Below are 20,000 nucleotides of genomic sequence, written 5' to 3'. Positions count from 1 at the left end.
CGGCAGGCTGGACCTGTCCTCGGCCCCTGATTGGCTGAGGACGCTGTCATCTGTGATGTCGTACCTGGACTGTGGGCTGAACCCGCTCATCTACTGCTCCCACCAGGAGTTCCGGGAGGCAGGCCTGGCCCTGCTGTGGACCAATAGGAAGTCCTTTTCAGACCCTGTCCTGACTGCCATGACTCAACTGGACCTTTAAAGATGTGCAGTTGTTTTCCCTATTCATTTCCCCATAGCTTTCAATGGGAAACCTGACAATCATCTCATTGGTTCCCAAAGTGTGCTCAGTGGTCTGCGCGGCTCCGCCTGCTGGTCTGCCAGAGCATTGCAATTTTTTCCCCAAAACACTTTTTACAGATTAACCCTGAGGATGTGTGTGTGTGTGTGTGTGTGTGTGTGTGTGTGTGTGTGTGTGTGTGTGTGTGTGTGTGTGTGTTTTCTTCCCTTTGTATGTTTTTTTTTATCTTTGTTGTTTTTCTCTCTTGTGTATCTGTAATTATATATACATACATATACATATATACACACACACACACACACACACACACACACACACACACACACACACACACACACACACACACACACACACACACACACACACACACAGGTTCTGCATTTGTGTTGTTTTTTGTTTTGTTTTGAGATGATGTACACACTCAGTCTGTCCGTGGACAGTTGATCTTTGTGTTGAACTAAATACAGTGTATGGAATCAATCAGGGAAGATGTTTTGTTTGAAATGTTTCTATGCTTATTTAGAATCCAGATGTTGGGAATAGAGGTAGAATTTTGTTGGGTACCTGCACATGTGGGATTAAAGGGTAATGAAACTGCAGACAAAATAGTTGATTAATAAGTATTAATGCACTGTGATAAATATAATGAAGAAAGGGTCAACTTACAACAAAGGTTGAGAGGCTGGGCGAGGATGGGATTTGAAAGGGATATTAGGAACAAAAGGAGATAAGGTGTGGATTACACAGAGAGGGGTCATTGAATTCTTAAAAGTTACAGGGTTGTTTAATAGAATTTAGTTTTTCTTTTCTCTCATGGACTGATGTAAGTGAATTTGATCCTGTACTGCATACTCCGGTACAGTAGGTGGCGGTATGCACCTTAATAGTTGGATTGCAATCTGCCAAAAAACGCAAAGAAGAAGAAGAAGACTCACGTTTTGTCGTTTCCGGTGCACGCACGGTCCCTTCCTAAATCGTCCGCTGTTCTGGTTCAGAAGGCCAAATAGCGACATTTCGGTGAGTTTTAAACTATTTAAACACACATATTCCTCTTTAATACGCGCGTCATTTGCGTACATCAAACAGCACAATAACTGGCTTGCCTATTCTCATGTTGAAAGCGTTGTAGTCACTTTCCATTCTCCTCAGGCGACCTTTATACAGAAGTCCTTGAGTGTTGTTGCTCCATCAGTGTTAAGGTTAGCTTAGCATAGCCCCTTGACATGTCACAAAGATTAATATTGAAGTCAAGGTGCTGTAAAGTGGTCAGGGGTATGTCACGTTACTTGGTTTGCAGGCTGGTTAAACTACCCAAGCTAACGAGTAGCATGTAATGAAGTAGCGTGCATGTAGGCTGCTTTGCTTTTAGGGAGAGCATGACAGCTAACGTTAGCTTGGTGCCTTGGTCAAGCATTCAGAGACGTTACTTCAAACATGCCTTCTTATGGGGAAAGAATCAATATGACTGACAGTCATATGACTGGAGTCTGTTGACTGTTGACTCTCTGAAAAATGCTAAAATTATCTTGTGCCAGCTTCTTAAATATGAATATTTTCTGGTTCTTTAGTCTTCTATGACAGTAAGTTGGTGGACTGTTGGTCAGGGCAAAATAAGACATTTGAGGATCTTGGGCTTTTGGGGGGAAAGTAATCGACACTTTTCACCATTTAGTGAGATATTATATTATATATATATATAGATATTATAGACCAAACGACGAATCAATTAGTTGAGAAAATAATCCATAATGAAAAATGAGTTGCAGCCCTGTTGTCTAGTCAGGTCACACTGTTCAATACGTTACTCTCGTGGTTTTAGTTTGATAGAAGAAGAGTGCTGGATTAAGGAAGAATGATTGTATCTTGGTTTTTAAAGACAGTGCCACTCTGCAAAATGACCTATGTTCTGTCTGTCTGTCTGTCTGTCTGTCTGTCTGTCTGTGTGCGTGTCTGTCTGTCTGTCTGTCTGTCTGTCTGTCTGTCTGTCTGTGTGCGTGCGTGTGTGTGTTTGTGTGTGTGTGTGTGTGTGTGTGTGTGTGTGTCTGTCTGTCTGTCTGTGCGTGCTGACAGGTGTGATGGCTGCAACATTGCGTTTACTCTCCTCCGTCTCACGGCCAGGTAAGACTCCACAGCCATGTGAAGGGGAATATATTGGAGATGGATGATTGATGCATGGATGAATATCTAATATTCTAACAGTGACTATTGGGACACTTGCAGAGAGCCAACTGAGAGCTTTGTGCTCCCCCAGACTGATAAGTTATTACTAAGCTCTGTTGCTGAATTGGGGACGATTTTGGCCTTTTTATTTATGTGACCCCCCCCCCTCCCTTTTTATGTGGTGTTATCATTCAGTCGTCACCCGCCTCTGATATGGATATGAGGCAGTTTGTTTAATTACATACTTATTATATAATTTAATATGCATGATGGTGATGGTGTCAGTGGTTTTCAAAGGAGAGCTTTAGTGTCTAACTGCTGTTCCAGAGGCATACAGTAATTATTAATGATTAATTTATGAAAATGTTTAACCTGTGCCTTATTTTGTAACTTCAAAATAAAATAATACATTATAAATAATAATACTAACAACAACAACAACAATAAGGCAGTGGTGGCCTAAAGGTTAGAGAAGCGAGTTTGTGACCGGAAGGTCGTCGGTTCAATCCCCGGGACCGGCAGGATAAATCTGGGTGGGGAAAGTGAAAAGGGAGCGCTTGCCCCTCCCTCATTACCACCACTGAGGTGCCCTTGAGCAAGGCCCTTATCCCCAACCGCTCCAGTGGAGCTGCTCAGTGGCCAGCAGATCAGACTGTGGTTGTACTGGTCAGCTTCCAGGTGTGAATGTGTGTGTATGAATGTGAACAGGGCACTCCTGAAAAAGAGAGCATTGCTGTCAGTGAGACGCCCCCTGTAGAAATAAAGGTTACAAATAAATAAAATAATAATAATTTCCCACCATTTATTGATTCTGACCAAAATCTTGTCAAATGCTTTATTATAGAGCTGCTTACATGCAGCTCTATAACACATCCTAAACCCATTGGGGTCAAAGGCCACTTTATGTAACTCTCCTAAGCACAATGTTGTCATGTTGTCGCTGTTGTGCTTCAGGGTACTGTCCAAAGGACCACTCCTATTCTGATGCCATTCTCATTTCTGTTTGTATTTTCCTTCAGGCACATCTGTGGCCACCCAGAGTCTGGTCAGGTCCTTCAGTGTGTCAGCACAGAGGGAGGGATTCAGTAAGTACCACTACCACGTACGCATGCGCACGCAGGCACGCACGCACGCACGCGCGCGCGCGCACACACACACACACACACACACATACACAATTGCAACCAGTGCCTGCCATGGCAAGTCATTAGCCAGAATTTGTAATAATAATAATGAATGAGTCTTGACTATATAAATATATATTGTAATGCAACATTAGATTCAAAAGGTTGAACATTTATTGATTATTTATATATGGGATGTCTGAGCAGAGGACTCATTCCTCTGTGACTCAGCAGCAGTAAAAGCTGCCTCACTCTGGCTGAAGGAGCTGCTGACCACATGAACCATGTCATTATTGTACAGAGATCTCTCCCTCTCTCTCTCTCTGCCAGAGTATGTGAATGTCTCTCTCCCTCTCTCTCTCTGCCAGAGTATGTGAACGCCCAAGAGATTCCCACAGACATGAAGTCGATCACAGACCGTGCTGCACAGACGCTGCTGTGGACAGAGCTCTTCAGAGGTCAGCCTCTTACCTCTCTCTCTCTCTGTATCCTCACCATGAATACCAAACTAGGGTCACCTCATTACAGGGGCTATTTAGGGCTTGAACTTAGGCTACGTTCACACAGCAGGCACAAGTGGCCCGAATCTGATCTTCCCCCCCCCGAAGTGACTCGGGCCAGTCTTTTCCATGACTGTGTGAACAGTACAAATCACATGGAATGTGACTTTTTTTTAAATCCGACCTGGACTACTGTTATATAAAATTTAAGCTCCATTGATTTCATTTCATAATCAATAAGCTATTATTAGTTATTAATCATAAACAGTTTTCATGTATACGCTGAGATGATTGCAGTCTCCCTGTAATGCTGTTTACAGGGATATGTAATGTCTAATACAGTTCTGTCAGATATTGAATCCTTATGGCTTCATTTTATTATTTGCTCACCGTTTCATATTGGCTTGAAATGCTCTTTCCTTTTTCTTGGGAAGAGGGGGGTCATGAAAAATGACGCTTAGGACACCCAAATGGCCAGCAGGGGCGCTGTGTGTCACAATATTAAAATATCTTCATGTCATCATCATCATGATATGATTCCACTGAAAGCCGATAAAATATCATATTGAATGATCACACAGCCCTACAGTATCCTGGGTTTGTTTGTACCTGGACTTGATGCATTTTTGCGCCATTTGAATATCGTTTGATCACCCAGAAAGCAACTTAATGACAGGTGGTACATTGTTCATGCCTGTCCTGTCAGCCTTTAGGGTCACGGCATTCTAGTTGTGTGTTATATTGCAATGTGACAATACAGGAAATGTTCTGAAATGTTATCTAACGTCATATTTCATGATCTTGTGGTGATGTCAGGTCTAGGCATGACGATGAGCTACCTCTTCAGAGAGCCGGCCACCATCAACTACCCGTTTGAGAAGGGACCGCTGTCACCTCGCTTCAGAGGGGAGCACGCCCTGCGCAGGTGGGTCCCAGAGGGGGGAGGAGTTAGCCCGGACTCTATGTCGCCGTAGCTACGCACTACGTCTTTATGCTCATTGGTCCGCTTGCTTCATATTTCCACTGATGGTGAAGACGACATGGAGACAAGCAGAGGAAGTTGGCAAACATGTTTATTTGTACGGCACCTCATCCCCAAATTTTGTCAAGATTGTAGATGTCACTAGATTCATGCCAAGAAATATCTCCAAACATCGCTTTGGACACATCCAAGTGAGTCCAACAATCAGCCAACATTTTCACATTGAGAGGAAACAATGCGGTAAATCATTAATAATATGATAATAATATTAATAATGATTTATGGGCTTTTCCAAATGTTTTGGAAATAAAGAAATGCACTACTTTTTCAAATTCAGTGTTCACATGTGTTTTTCATTATCTACAAAATCTGTCTGTTTCAAGAATTTTGTCCGGCCACAGCTATGCCGCTTTACGTGCGATCGGGCTGAAACTTTCAGGGGGTGTAAAGAGCACCCGTGCGGATGACCTGACGGAGATGAATTGCCCTGAGGCTATAGTTCAGTGATGATGTCACTGATGATGTCATCAGTGATGATGTCATCAGGGATGTCATACATAGGTTTAGGTTTAGGTAGTTAGTTTATTTCGGTCCATTCAACAAATCATGACAATACACACATACAATGAGTTGAGGCAAGATGGGCCGAAAAGGTGTAGGCTGAAGCCGCAGCTTATTTTGCCTACCCTATGTAAATAAAAGAAAATTACAAAAACAGAACATGTTAACGCAGTTTCAATCATGGTATTTAACTAAACTTTAGAAGAAGAAAAAAATTAGAAAGAAATTTACAAGTGATCGTGCTCATATATAATACATACATATATAGATGTATTTTAACATATATATATACTTCAATATACCATATTTACACCATGTTAGACAAGTCAATGCAGTTGTTTCAGGTTAGTAACAAATACATTGGTCCTTGTTTGTTTAATTTGGTTTTGGTTGATCATTGAACAATCTTATCTTCGGTTTTATTGGTGGTTGGATTGTTTATCATAATGTTTTATATTTATTGAGTACCTGAGTTTTAAACATCTTTTACATAGGCATTGTTACATCATTGTGACATCACTGATGATGTCATCAGTAGAGCTGGGTATTGGTTCAAATTTCAAGAATCGATTTGATTCCGATTCACAAGGTTGCGAATCGATTAATTTCGATTCGATTCGATTCCGATTCGATCGATTTCAATATGTTTCAAAATGTTTTTTGATCTGTACCCTGAATTACATGTCCAGTTATGTAACACAGGGGTTCCCATCCAGCCAAGTAGATACACGGGGAAAAAAGTTGCAGACCTGTTGTCAATTTTAATGGTTTTAGTTACACATATATTTACTCACCAGGTGGTGACAAAGGGTAAATAACAGCCTTTTCATCTGTCAATAAAGACACTTTCACAATTATGCACAGTGATTTGATTTCAGCCTATATAATTTCTAAAAGTAGATATTAATGATCAAACATTTCCATTCATGTAGCCTACAGTATTTATGTTTTTGTTTCAACTACAAACATAAATAAACGTCAACTTGAAACTATGTTTCAACTACCACACACAGCATAATATTTTAGCCTGTTTATTATTATTATTATTATTTATTTATTTTTAATAAAAAAAAAACGATCTCTGGACATATGAATCGATAATCGAGGATTAAAATAAAAATCGATTAAAAATCTGAGAATCAATTTTTTTAACCCAGCCCTAGTCATCAGTGAGACAAACACACATGAAAGAGACTGAGGGAGAGAGAGAGAGGGGGAGAGACAGAGAGTGCATGTGCACAGATTCATGGTATGTCCTTCAAAGTAATAGCACAGCAGCATCAGATAATTTTAAATTTTTTCCCCCATGGGCGTCCGCAACCGCGACTCAAAACGTCCCGGCAACCCACGTTTGGGTTCCGAGCCACCAGTTGAGAAACCCTGGCATGGGTCAAACCCTAATCTAGTGTTTGTAATTATAACAGGTATCCATCAGGAGAGGAGCGCTGCATTGCCTGCAAGCTGTGTGAGGCTATCTGCCCTGCCCAGGTACACACGCACACACACACGCACACACACACACACACGCGCACACGCGCACACGCACACACACACACACACACACACACACACACACACACACACTTTTTTCCTCCTTGCAGTTAAAGGGATAGTTCACATAAAGGGATAGTTCACATTTTTTAAAGTCTAGCTCTATAGAGCACCGCAGGAATGAGTCTGAAAGTAGCGCTTGGGTTCTTCAGGGGAAAAGTGAATGTGGTTTCACTTAAATGCATCAAATAAGGTCTGTGGTTAACAAAGGTTTATGGGAGCGCGAATTTGGGTTCAGCAGCACAAACGTGAATCACTTTTATGACTTTTGGAATGTACATGCAGGGTTTGATTTTACTTGATTTTTAGAAAACGCTTCAAAAGACATAACAGTGATTCAAAAGTCATAAAAGTGGTCCTCGTTTGTGAAGATTATCGTGCTGAACACAAATGAGCACTCCCATAAGCTTGTGTTAACCACAGAGCTGATTTCATGCATTGAATTGAAATCCCCATTCTAAAATCCCACAGCATTTTCCTCTAATCTCTCATCCAGACTGTCTCTTCTCCATTCTGCCAATGCAGCTTAGACAGTGTGTACTTCACACAGAACCTGGACAAAGGAATTTGTGGGGAAAAACGCTTCAGACCGGAGGAAGTTTGAACCGATCCAGGTGATTGGAGAAATACGAGCGCATGTCCCACCTTTAGGCGGGACATCCGCTCGTATTTCTCCAATCACCTGCCTTTAGGCGGGACATCCCCGGAAATCCGTTTTGACCCAAGTTTTCCCAGATCGACGTCCAGACGTTTTAGGCGGAAGCATTTGAAAATTGCACGAGCCAACCGTCTGTTTTAAGAGACTACTTTTTCCCTTACGAACCAGCATGGCGGCCATTTGCTACTTCCGACTCATTCCTGCAGTACTCTGTTAGTCCCCAGTCCTCCCTATGTCTGTTTCTGTTTTGACTCCTCCCCTCTTCTTCCCAATAACATGTGGGGTCCAATAACGTGTGGGGTCCAATAACATGTCGGGTCCAATAACGTGTGGGATCCAGGCCATCACTATCGAAGCAGAGCCTCGAGCCGATGGCAGCCGGAGGACGACCCGCTACGACATCGACATGACCAAATGCATCTACTGTGGCTTCTGTCAGGAAGCCTGCCCTGTGGACGCCATCGTAGAGGTGTGTGTGTGTGTGTGTGTGTGTGTGTGTGTGTGTGTGTGTGTGTGTGTGTGTGTGTGTGTGGGTGTGTGGGTGTGTGTGTGTGTGTGTGTGTTGGGAGAGGCTGGGCGATATGGCCTCTAAATAATATCTTGATATGTTTAGGCTATAACTATATATACATGCTGTATATCTTGATATTTTGAACTCTCCTCTATAGCATTCATAAATGCTCGATTTAACCCTTTGATGCATACAATTACACCAGTATGATGATTCTAGTAGTCCCTGCAACATAATTCTGCATTAAAACATTCTAGTTCAGGGTCCAAGCATATTTTTTACTCGCAAAAATTATTACCGTAAATTCCGGACTATAAGCCGCGGCTTTTTTCCCGTTTTTTGGCCTTTTTTGCCCCCTGCGGCTTAAATAACGGTGCGTCTTATCTATGGATTTTTCCAGCAAACGGCCACTCGGGAACCTCCAAAATCTATGGATGTTGGTATGAGGCAGAACGAGAGCAAGACAGACATTATGAGAGCGAGACCCTGATTGGATGATGTTGCAAAAAATGTGCCTCGCGACCTGATTGGAGCACTGTGCCACTACTCTCTCTCAGCCACTACAGTAAAACACCCTCCCTCCTCCCTCGCTCCGGGGGGAAAAAGGCAGCGATTGAGCTTGAAAGACAGTCTGAATGAAATTGAATGTAACATTCCCAATTCTATGTATTACATTCTAAAAAACTAACAGCAACATTTTGGAAGGCTAAGCCACACAACTAGCTCGTTGTAATCTAACATCATGCTTCAAAAGATGGAGAACTGGCTGTGTTACGACGATGGCGGCGAGAAGAAGAAGGAAAGAAGGAAATCGAGTAGCAGCACGTAACCTTGGCATCAGGGTGTTGACACAGAGAGCAGACGGCCGAGGTGCCGTTCAGATCCGACTGAAGGCTCAAGTTTGCCAGTGGATCCTGACAGCGTGGAGGAGTGTCAAAACATCCACGATTACCAACGGGTTCCGAAAGGCTGGACTGCTGCGTGATGAAGAGGAGGACGCCGCCAGCTGAGGGCCTTCAGAGGCTGTTCGATTCCGACAGTGACGAAGAGGAGTTCGTTGGTTTTGAGAGCGACAATGAAGGAGAGAGGAGAGTGGCTGACGAAGCCACCCTGAGCCTGTTCGTTTCCGACACTGAAGATGAGGACTTTGGTGGTTTTAGTACGCAGGAAGAAGACGAAGATGAGGATTAATGACTTGACTTTTCTGGTTACAGCCGTGTACTGCACCTTAGCCTAAAAGATGAAGACGAGGATTAATGACTTTTCTGGTAGGCTGATTACCGTATATTTTAAGCAGCCGTGTTACTGCAACTTTAGGCTTACGCGCTTACTGTCGTGTTACAGGCACTTTATTTTGCACTTTAAAAAAAACACATTTAATTTAGCCATTGATATTGCCTCGTCAAGCGCTGTAAGCTTTGTTTTTTGTTATGGTACTACTGTAGGCTATAATGTAGATCAGTGGTTTTCAACCTTTTTCATGCCAAGGACCCCTAAATTTACACAGCACAGTACATGTTCTGTAGCTACTATTGCACTAAATGGTAACACTTGAATACGTTATGCAAATATGCAACTTGTTTTGTTGAAATGTTAATAAATGGGAGCTTCCCCAAACAGCCATCTCTTTCCCGACAATCCCCTCTGTGCACGAAGCCTTACATATGGTAATTAAACATCAAAACACCCGCGGCTTATAGACCGGTGCGGCTTATAGAAGAAAAAAATAGTCACCTTTGAAGGTGCGTCTTATAGACCGGTGCGCCTTATAGTCCGGAATTTACGGTAATTGCCATATGCAAATATACATAATTATAAAATGGCTCTCTCAAATCAAGCAATCTGATTGGTTCACAGCCATTGTATAATTCCAGTAACCGAGTTCAATAACCCATGGCCATGGGTTATTGGTTGCCATGGCAACTCTCTTACTAAGAGAGTAATAATAAGGCTTACCTCAAATGACAACGTAGAAAAAAAAATGGCGGAGACAGCTGTCAGATCCTTGTGAATCGATCTTCGCTTATAACTTTATTAATACTTCGCAGAAAATGATGTTTTGTACAAGAATAGATGCGGGCTAATGTCTTCTTTGCAAAATAAAGGCTGTTAACTCCGCATTTAACCCCGCATTTAACCCCGTAACGTTAGTTGGTGTCGGGCAAGCCCTGAGAATGCAACGCTGCGCTCGAGCTGCCTGGGTTTCCAGAAAGCTCTCAGCCAAGCGCCAGGATTGGCCAATGTCAACTTCAGTCTCCAGAACGATCCAATCAAATCACCCGCACGTCTATCTTCTTGCTAGAGGTCCCGCCTTACAGTAGTGTTTCAACTGACTCTCAGAATACCATGCCAGTCGGACTTATAGTGTTATTATTATTATATTATTATACTTGGAACCCTTTTATAAAAGCAATATAGCACTCGAGCAGCGTGTTTTGTGGAATATATCCCCCTGCTCAGTTGTTATCCCACTGCGGCCTCGTGGGATAACAACTGATCAGGGGGATATATTCACCACAACACACTTGCTCTCGTGATATATTGCTTAAATATACTATCACTAACCATCAATTAATGAATACTTAATTAATGTGAACATAAACACTAATGCTAATAACACTAACAGCACAACACTAAGACAATCATTAATTTTAGTACATTTACAGTAATAGGCTAAATACTAACACTAATGTTAACTACAAAACAGCTAATACGAGAGAGAGAGAGAGAGAGATTTCCTCCACGCCTCTCTGTGTTCCTTCTCCAACCTCTCCATCTTCCTTTCTGCTGTCCCTCAGGGTCCCAACTTTGAGTTCTCCACTGAAACCCATGAAGAGCTTCTCTACAACAAGGAGAAGCTGCTCAACAACGGCGACAAGTGGGAAGCGGAGATCGCCGCCAACATACAAGCTGATTACCTCTACCGATAGACACTACACACACACACACACACACACACAGTGTACAGATAGCCCATGACAGCATAACGTCTCTGACATACACATACGTCCGTACTGTACATACTGTAAGAACAAATGCTCCTCGTGAGTCTCAGCTCTGATGCATGTTGCTGTAGGGTCCAGGCCAGTGTCTTGGTTTGCTGATGTCCGGGGGATGATTTAACAAACACCAGTTTATGACGACATAATGCAGCTTGTGTGATGACATATTTATTGTAGAACTGATCAGTGCTAACCCTAACCCTAACACACTGGTGGTCTGTGGGAAGCCCTTAAAGGTACTAGATGTGATTTTGGAGAACGATTGAGTTAACGTGGTTCTCAGAGAGTACCGTAGGAATGAGTTCTAAGACCCGGATGTTAGCACTTCCTGGTTCCCTCGTCTCAAAGTGAATGGGATGGGGATTTTTAGTGAAATGCCTGAAATAAGATCTGTGGGTAACAACAAGTTTATCAAACTGTGGACTTTGTGTTCAGCAAGTATATCTTCACAAATGAACACCATTTGTATCATTTTCAAAGTGTAAATGTGACTTTTAAAAATCTCAATTTTCATCAAACATTTCGGGATCAAAAACTGTCCGGTGCACGGGACCACCAAACCAAAGCGCCTGGAATCAGAATGAGAACCGTGTTGACTCAATCTTTCTCTAAAGTCACATGATGGTACATCGTCATCATCTCCTCCCCCTCAGGCTAACTGAAACAGTCACTATTGACTTCACTTGTACTGTATAATGAAGGCAATGGTGACTGGTTTTCTCAGTTTCAACTGGCAGGAGGGTAGATGACAGAACTTAAATTTTTGGGTGAACTGTCCCTTTTTACTTGTGCTCAGATTTCACAGGAGTATGATGAATATATGATTATGATTAGCGGTATTGTTCAATTGCCGTCTCAGGCCGTCTCTTTTCCACGCTGATGAGAATAAAACCCTGGGGCAAACACTGAAGACTTGTCATTTTTTGGAGTGTGAACACAGTTACATTTAAAGATTGGGACGTAACATGGGTTATTGGCATTAGCTAACCACTGTTTTAGATTCTAGAAGAGTGGTTCAGTGGTAAAATAATGTTTTTCCACCACGACTAGGCTATTACTGATTGAGATAATTTCATTATTACCCACCATGAGTAAAGCATTATGTATTTTTAGCAACTTGTTATCAGACTCTGCATGTCGTGCTAGTTTGTTGAATGTCAAAGCGATTCACTTTGTGCCATTAAGGCTGTAGCCTAATGCTCAGACTGCTGTCTTCCATGCATACAGCTGTGTGGTCAGTTTTCACAATGCACCCACCCCCTCTCTACTCTACACCCGGAGGTGCTCCTGCCCCCACCCCCTCTCTGCTCTACACCCAGAGGTGCTCCTCCCTCCACCCCCTCTCTGCTCTACACCCGGAGGTGCTCCTCCCCCCACCCCCTCTCTACTCTACACCCGGAAGGTGCTCCTCCCCCCACCCCCTCTCTACTCTACACCCGGAGGTGCTCCTGCCCCCACCCCCTCTCTACACCCGGAGGTGCTCCTCCCCCCACCCCCGCTCTACTCTACATCCGGAGGTGCTCCTCCCCCCACCCCCTCTCTACTCTACACCCAGAGGTGCTCCTCCTCCCCACCCCTCTACTCTACACCCGGAGGTGCTCCTCCCCCACCCCCTCTCTACTCTACACCCGGAGGTGCTCCTCCCCCACCCCCTCTCTACTCTACACCCAGAGGTGCTCCTCCTCCCCACCCCTCTACTCTACACCCGGAGGTGCTCCTCCCCCCACCCCCTCTCTACTCTACACCCAGAGGTGCTCCTCCTCCCCACCCCTCTCTGCTCTACACCCGGAGGTGCTCCTCCCCCCACCCCCTCTCTGCTCTACACCCGGAGGTGCTCCTCCCCCACCCCCTCTCTACTCTACACCCGGAGGTGCTCCTCCCCCACCCCCGCTCTACTCTACATCCGGAGGTGCTCCTCCCCCCACCCCCTCTCTACTCTACACCCAGAGGTGCTCCTCCTCCCCACCCCTCTACTCTACACCCGGAGGTGCTCCTCCCCCCACCCCCTCTCTACTCTACACCCAGAGGTGCTCCTCCTCCCCACCCCTCTCTGCTCTACACCCGGAGGTGCTCCTCCCCCCACCCCCTCTCTGCTCTACACCCGGAGGTGCTCCACCCCCCACCCCCTCTCTACTCCCCACCCCTCTCTACTCTACACCCGGAGGTGCTCCTCCCCCCACCCCCTCTCTACACCCAGAGGTGCTCCTCCCCCCACCCCCTCTCTACTCTACACCCAGAGGTGCTCCACATGTGTGAAAGCAACATGCCTCATGTATGAGGGGGCACACTTCACGTAACGACCGGGTCGTGCTCAGGGGAAGATACGCTGAGATGACCCAAAAGTACACCAAACTACCAAGTAAATCAAGCCTTTTATGAAGACACGGTTGTTCCTAATCTGAGCTTTTATTACAAAAATCAGAAAACAAACAATTAATTTACATCCATGGAGGAAATGCGTTTGTGATAGCCTGTTAAAACCATCCCAATCATGTGACCTCACATCCTGTTTGGCTCGATCAGTCTGGACTTGCACCCACCCCCAGCCGGGCCAATCATAGACCTACGTCGTAGTTGACAACATAACCAGCCAATGAGGGCCGCCGCTGGAAAAACTAATGCCGTCTCCCTTAGTAACGAACAATAATGTTAGTAGAGCAAACATAGCCATAAGTGCAGTTATTTCGCCATTCTTCCCACTGGATTTGGCGATGCTGATTGGTTGTAAGGAAGGTAGTCCCACCCAGAGCCGTATAATAGAAGAGTTCCGACATCTCCATTCACTCCAATGGACCAGTTTTTTTCCAGGAAGTAGAAAGTGGAACTCTTGAGTAAAAAAAGCAGCACTGTCGAGTTGCAGCAAAATAGACAGTTTGTGTTGTACTCTGAAAGGGTTTTTCATCCCTTGAATCAAATTGTACATTATCAGCTTTATTTTAGCATGCAAAAGTAGCGCGAGACCCATTCCTGGCTGTTCATTGGCTAATGAGTCTCGCATTTTGGTCCTCCGCTGACGCCACTCTCTTACTAGAGGACACTAGTCCCACCCACCTAAATGACTGGGCGGGTGGAAGTCCAGACTGATACGTAGAGCCAAACAGGATGTGAGGTCATGTTGTGGGAATGTACAGGATGTACTGTATGTGTGTCTGCATGTACAGCCTCTGTCTGGGTGTGTTTATGTTCGCCTGTGTGCACCGCTGTCTTCCTGTGTGTCTAATAACTTTTGGTGGTCTCGTATGCATCGGGGAAAGGAAGGCTGACATGTCCGCTTCCTGCCACCAGGGGGAGGATGCCAGCGTTGGGAACCACGTTCCAAGACAACATCAAGGTGATGTTCTTGTTGGCCCTGGGGAGGAGAGGAGACAGATGTGATGGTTAGCCAAGTAACGAATCATGTGAAATGTGAAATAATTGAAGTGACAACACTGCTTGTGAATCCATATGGATGTTGTATGGAGGAACCCCAGGGGTTCACAGGGAGAACATGCAAACTCCACACAGAAAGGCCCTTTGGACGAGACAGCCCACCTGGGCAGTGGGCACTTTCCACGCTGGGCGATGGTCTTGTTTTTCTACAGACAATTATACTGTTATATTTATATAGTTATATTATACTGTTATAATAATAATAATAAATATAGCCGCAAGCGACGATGCGGGGTCCAAGCTTCTGGTGACTTGGGGGTTATATGTCAGATAATATTAATATAGACACTGAATTGCACATTTAGTCAGAGTTGATATGTGCACAAGTGTACCAAGTTTGTAGTAAGTAATATGTAGTAAGTAGCAGTGGTGGTGGTAAGCCAAATGGTGGCTGTCAAAGAGTAATGGACTTTTTCTAGGCAAACTGTCATAATTTCAAATCCTAGCTTCCTGATAAGCTTAGATGTGTTAGCCATGAGTGGACAGCTTACTGAGGTGTTGCTTTTGTGTTCCGAGTCCATTGGATGAAGATAGTGTGCTGCTTCTACTGTACACTTCTGATCATGGTTATAGATGTGCTCAGTGAGGAAAGGATTAAACAAACTGTTCCTGAATGGTGATCTAAGTAATTGGTTGTCACAATGAAAAGCCAATGCTTTTGTAGTAGTGGTGGTAGTCATTAATCTGGTCTGCATAAGCACAAGGCCAGAACTTGAACCATTTGTTCAAGCTGATGTTATGTAGAGGAAGGATGAGCTACTTTACTTGCCGCCTTGCTGTTGTAGAGTGGATGAGGTACTGGGAGAGCTGATGTTATGTAGAGGAAGGATAACATCATAGATGACATCATAGATGACATCATCAGTGATGTCACAAGACTGTCATCGGTGATGACAGTGTCAGAGCATGTGTCATCAAAAGTTTAAACATTTATCATTTCAAGACGGTTTCACGTATCCAAATTCTTTGTAAGTTTTTAGATCAGGGAAGTCCAGAGTTGACACACAAAAAGTTTGGGCTCATTCGGGCAAATGGCCTAGGACGAGTTCGTTTTTTTTTTCGAGAAAGTCCAAGATGGCGGAAAATCTAGCAGACTTAAATGGGCGTGGTCTATATGGATAGATGCGTATTGATCCAGGGAATCCAGCAGATGTGGAATTTTGATTCTACGCCTCACGGTTCAGCAGTTATGGGCCAATACGTGCAGTCGGCTGTTATAGCGCCACCATCTGGCAATATGGCTCATTTTTTGTTTCTGAGTGGGGCACATTTCCAACCTATGTGCAAGGTCTGGCTACTGTAGCCCTTACGGTTTTTGACGTGCATACTGTTTTAGCACGGAATAATAATAATAAACGGAACAGATACAAGTCGCTTTACAGAAAACACAGAAATAAATACTTTAATTTGAAACATTCATGAAAGGTGGGGACAGTAGGTAGAGTGGAGTGAGGTTAGGAGGAGAAGGCGAGGTTGAAGAGGTGGGTCTTGAGGGCCTGTTTGAAGGATGTTATGGAGTTAGATTGACGGATGTGGATGGGGAGAGTGTTCCAGAGGGTGGGTGCGGCAACTGAGAAGGCCCTGTCGCCCCAGGTCCGGAGCTTGGTCCTGGGGATCGTCAAGTAGTTGGTGTCTCCGGACCTGAGGCTGCGGGTGGGGACGTGGCGGTGGAGGAGATCAGAGAGGTAGGGGGGGGGGCAGGTTGTTGAGGGCTTTGTAGGTGATGAGTAGAATTTTGTAGTTGATCCGGTATTTGACTGGGAGCCAGTGGAGGTCATGAAGGACGGGAGTGATGTGGTCTCGGCGGCGGGTGGAGGTGAGGAGGCGGGCAGCAGAGTTCTGGACGTATATTTATATAGTTATATTATACTGTGCTCTCAAAATTAATTTCAGGATGTTTTGAGGTCAAATTCTACACGCAGTGGTTTTAGTTGCTGACAGATCGGTAAATGACGTTTCATTTGTTTCCCACACATTTTCGTGAATTTCAAGAATCCATAATAGGATTTGCATGTAATGTGTGGAGGGGTGACTCTGAATTTAGTGCTTTAGAGTCACTGCATCACATTAACGTTAACCGTTAACCGCAGAGAACGTCTTTGATCGGTTAAGCATGTCGGACAATTTGCATGTTAATTTGCATACAACAGTGTTACCAATCTGGCTATTTTTTCCTACTTTGTGGAAAGCAATGTTAATATAATATATATATAATATATCAGCAGCAGCTGAGACAACACAGGGAGAGTGAGAGCATCACCTCAGGCCGTTCCCGTCGTCAAAGAAGAAGTATTTAGACTTCATGTCTCTCAGGTTCAGCTTGGTGTTTTCACCACGAAGCACGATCTTATCCCACAACACCACCTGGTTTAGAGACTGAGACACACACACGCACGCACGCACGCACACACACACACACACACACACACACACACACACACACACACACACACACACACACAGTTGACTTCAGTATGTAATCAAACAAATGGTAATTTATAATAATAATAATAATGTAATAATTGACATCCTGATCCTACTGTATGAGAGGTAGCAAAGACTGGACCAAAGCCCAGGGTAACAGAGTGATATATTGGTATAGCCTGGGAACGTGTGTGTGTGTGTGTGTGTGTGTGTGTGTGTGTGTGTGGTGAAACATCTCTTACATTACTCCTTGTAGTGTACTCCGCAGACAGATAGAGGAACAGCTGTTTGACATTCCAGTCAAAGATTGGCTGCAGATGTAGTGGAGGTTAAGGAACAACATTCAAGTACACATTAGAGTTAACCCTCATTATCCTCATACATCCAATTGTACCATCTCACTGTCTGCAATGTATTAGAAACTATTTCAACACGCATTATTCTCACAGGTACTATAATGCACTTGATCTCACTAGAACTTTAGACTCTGGCGCCCCCAAGTGGAAACGGGAAAGGGTATAAAGGACTTCATATTGCTCCCAATCAATGAACTCATTTAATAAAATGATAAAATAACTGCATCTCTGCTCTCTATGGGTTTCTTCTGGCCACTGGTGGGCGTGTCAGAGGGACAAAGAGAAGGATGAGTGTAGATAGAACACTTCAATTAACAGATTCTGCTAGTTTCCTGGAAAACAGTGAAGATGTAGCCTAAAGGATATCAGCCGAGAGGTCAAAGGTGATAAAGCCCAGGTCACTCCGCTCTCTGGGTCCTGTAAAGTCGTCTACATTCTTCCTGTTGGAGAGAGAGAGAGGGAGGGGAGAGAGGAGAGGAAGAGAGGAGAATGTCATTGACTGATGCCCTGTTGGGTCATGTATCATGGTGTAGTTAGCTAATCTAGCTCTAGCTGGGTAGCTAACTTCATTAGGTGGGTAGCTAACTTCATTAGGTGGGTGCAACACATTGGTGGTGGATGAGTTGAGTTCCCTGCCCTGATATGTTAAGTGCTTTGAGTATCTAGAAAGGTGCTATAAATCCAATCAATTATTATTATTAATTGTGAACTCCCACAGGGACACTTTGCGTTTTTTACACTAAAGTTAGATCAAAAACTTTCAAAAAGATCAAAAGGTTCTTTAACGCCATTTGAAACAGGCTTGTGCTGACAGCTGTTAAGGATGTGAGCTACTGAGAGAGAGAGAGAGAGAGAGAGAGAGAGAGAGAGAGAGAGAGAGAGAGAGAGAGAGAGAGAGAGAGAGACACAGAGAGAGAGCGAGAGCGAGAGCGAGAGAGAGAGAGATCGAACTGTACCAGGACATCAGAGAGATGCATTTCCCACAGATCACAAACATTCTCTCGTAACGGACAAGCCCGTTGTCCGTTACGAGTCAAAGTCATAAAGACTTTGAGAACATGACTGATAACAAAAAAAACTCCCGTCTGCTGGGTGAAATATAACAATGTGCAAACACAGCGGCAAGGTTTGTGAGCTGTTGCGACAAGAAAAGGTCAATTAACGGGACACAACCAGTATTATTATTATTATGATGATATCTTAAGTGTTATATTATTATTGTGTATTGTTGTTTTGTTGCTTACAGCATGACTCTGGAGACGTGGATGTCCACAGGAACGCTTCTGTCTTTGAACGCGGTGGTAATGAAGCAGCCGAACGTCAGGGCCGCCATGACGCTGAGGGAGAAGGCGAACAGAGAGTTGGCCCTGGACAGAACTGTATTCATCCTCAGATACCGGCTGGAGCTACAGGGATGAGAAGGGTTACGATCAATCAATTGCAATTGAATATGTTCCACCTGCGATTACTGTTAGCTCTAGCTAGGCTACGTAGTACAAGGAAGTGCAGAGAAGTCAAGGCACCCAGAATATGAAAAATACACTTGTGGGCATAAGTTTCAAATTAAAGGTATCGTGGTCAAACCAACCATTGATACTACCCTAGATCATGCCCTAGAATAGATGTTTATATGCATAAAATATACATTTCCCCCACAGATGTTCTTTTAACAATAATATTAGGCTACATCATCCATATCATATGCAAGAGAAGGCTGCCAAAATATACAAGGTAATTATTGAAAAGGCAGAGCAGCGGTGCGCCTAAAAGGCTATTTAATATTTTACTTTGAAGGCAAAACGTTCTATTTGTCGGTGTATGACTGTTAACTTGACGCAAAAGGAAACAGGAAGTGTCATCGCGAGTGATGAGTAAGCGGAAGTGGATTTTTTTTCTAGTATCAAATGTACCATGAAATGTACAACCAAAGACGATGGGATTTCTAGCAAGACGAACCAACTTCAACGCACTTCCTGTCATTTCAATGGGAAAAGTCAACGTGATCTCAGATTATGACCGATCCCTTCGCCCCCATAATTAAAGTAAATATTCAGCCCATTCTCCGAAGCCACATATCTTCTGAATATTCTTCTGACACTAAAATGGCATTTTTCAGAGAGAAAGATCAGGAGAAAAAAACTTGCTATCTCAGCAACACTCTCGCGAGAGCCTTAAAACTCGTTATCTTATGCTGCCTTCCAGACAACAGGGACCTTCAGATTTTCTGGCCTCCTATTAGCCAAAGTGCGCTGGAACGGCACTCAAAGTGGGAGGAGCTCCCACTTGAAAACTGGGAGAAAAAAATCTACCCCCACTAGGCTGGGAACCAGTTGTCTGACGTCACACAACAATGGCCGCAACATGGAGTGTATCGGTGGACACTGGAGGGAATAAAATATTTATAACGGTTTATGAATTACTAATCATGCTTAGTAATGTATGAATAATGCATTAGAAATTATGAATTTACTAATACTTAACTAATCCTTAATATTGTGCAGTTA

At 43.9% G+C, this 20,000-nt stretch overlaps 3 protein-coding genes across 5 annotated transcripts in view; 2 read left to right on the top strand and 1 right to left on the bottom strand.

Annotated features, from left to right (window-relative positions):
- The window catches only part of LOC310794023 (uncharacterized protein), a gene marked incomplete at both ends in the record, with an annotated part of 13,101 nt that extends 12,902 nt beyond the window's left edge, over window positions 1–199 (top strand). The window contains one exon of the mRNA XM_083655890.1: window positions 1–199. This exon is cut by the window's left edge and continues 11 nt beyond it. Within this exon, the coding sequence (XP_083512016.1) occupies window positions 1–199 (199 nt within the window).
- Window positions 200–1,199: 1,000 nt separating this feature from the next.
- Window positions 1,200–12,185, top strand: ndufs8a (NADH:ubiquinone oxidoreductase core subunit S8a). Of its 3 annotated transcripts, none has more exons than XM_083656147.1 (8): window positions 1,200–1,255; window positions 2,305–2,356; window positions 3,418–3,483; window positions 3,891–3,980; window positions 4,839–4,947; window positions 6,990–7,053; window positions 8,115–8,243; window positions 11,084–12,185. In XM_083656147.1, the coding sequence occupies exons 2-8, from the start codon at window positions 2,314–2,316 to the stop codon at window positions 11,213–11,215; spliced, it is 633 nt and encodes a 210-aa protein (XP_083512273.1). In that variant the 5' UTR covers window positions 1,200–1,255; window positions 2,305–2,313; the 3' UTR covers window positions 11,216–12,185. The 3 variants fall into 3 exon arrangements, with proteins under 3 accessions (XP_083512273.1, XP_083512272.1, XP_083512274.1); XM_083656146.1 differs by having other exon boundaries at window positions 1,207–1,255; window positions 2,309–2,356; XM_083656148.1 differs by having other exon boundaries at window positions 1,236–1,259; window positions 2,309–2,356.
- Window positions 12,186–13,672: 1,487 nt separating this feature from the next.
- spcs3 (signal peptidase complex subunit 3) lies at window positions 13,673–18,997 on the bottom strand. The gene is made up of 5 exons (XM_083655231.1): window positions 18,741–18,997; window positions 17,863–17,936; window positions 17,383–17,459; window positions 16,977–17,092; window positions 13,673–14,636 (listed from the first exon to the last, which is right to left on the bottom strand). Exons 1-5 carry the CDS (start codon window positions 18,881–18,883, stop codon window positions 14,504–14,506), a joined length of 543 nt encoding a protein of 180 aa, XP_083511357.1. The 5' UTR covers window positions 18,884–18,997; the 3' UTR covers window positions 13,673–14,503.
- Window positions 18,998–20,000: the final 1,003 nt, after the last annotated feature.

The sequence above is a fragment of the Poromitra crassiceps genome, assembly GCF_964638095.1.
Source record: "Poromitra crassiceps genome assembly, chromosome: 19".
NCBI classification, from domain to species: domain Eukaryota; kingdom Metazoa; phylum Chordata; class Actinopteri; order Beryciformes; family Melamphaidae; genus Poromitra; species Poromitra crassiceps.
This window is presented reverse-complemented; position numbering and strand designations above follow the sequence as displayed.

What these genes read in the sequence shown, in the direction of transcription:
- ndufs8a (XM_083656147.1), top strand. Translation starts at nt 2,314, where the DNA reads ATGGCTGCAACATTGCGTTTACTCTCCTCCGTCTCACGGCCAG. An exon ending in GTGGACAGAGCTCTTCAGAG is followed by an intron (nt 3,981 to 4,838) that starts GTCAGCCTCTTA and finishes TGGTGATGTCAG; the next exon opens with GTCTAGGCATGACGATGAGC. An exon ending in CTGTGGACGCCATCGTAGAG is followed by an intron (nt 8,244 to 11,083) that starts GTGTGTGTGTGT and finishes GCTGTCCCTCAG; the next exon opens with GGTCCCAACTTTGAGTTCTC.
- spcs3 (XM_083655231.1), bottom strand. Translation starts at nt 18,883, where the DNA reads ATGAATACAGTTCTGTCCAGGGCCAACTCTCTGTTCGCCTTCTCCCTC. An exon ending in CACCTTTGACCTCTCGGCTG is followed by an intron (nt 17,460 to 17,862) that starts ATATCCTTTAGG and finishes AACCTCCACTAC; the next exon opens with ATCTGCAGCCAATCTTTGAC. An exon ending in GACGACGGGAACGGCCTGAG is followed by an intron (nt 14,637 to 16,976) that starts GTGATGCTCTCA and finishes TCTCCTCCCCAG; the next exon opens with GGCCAACAAGAACATCACCT.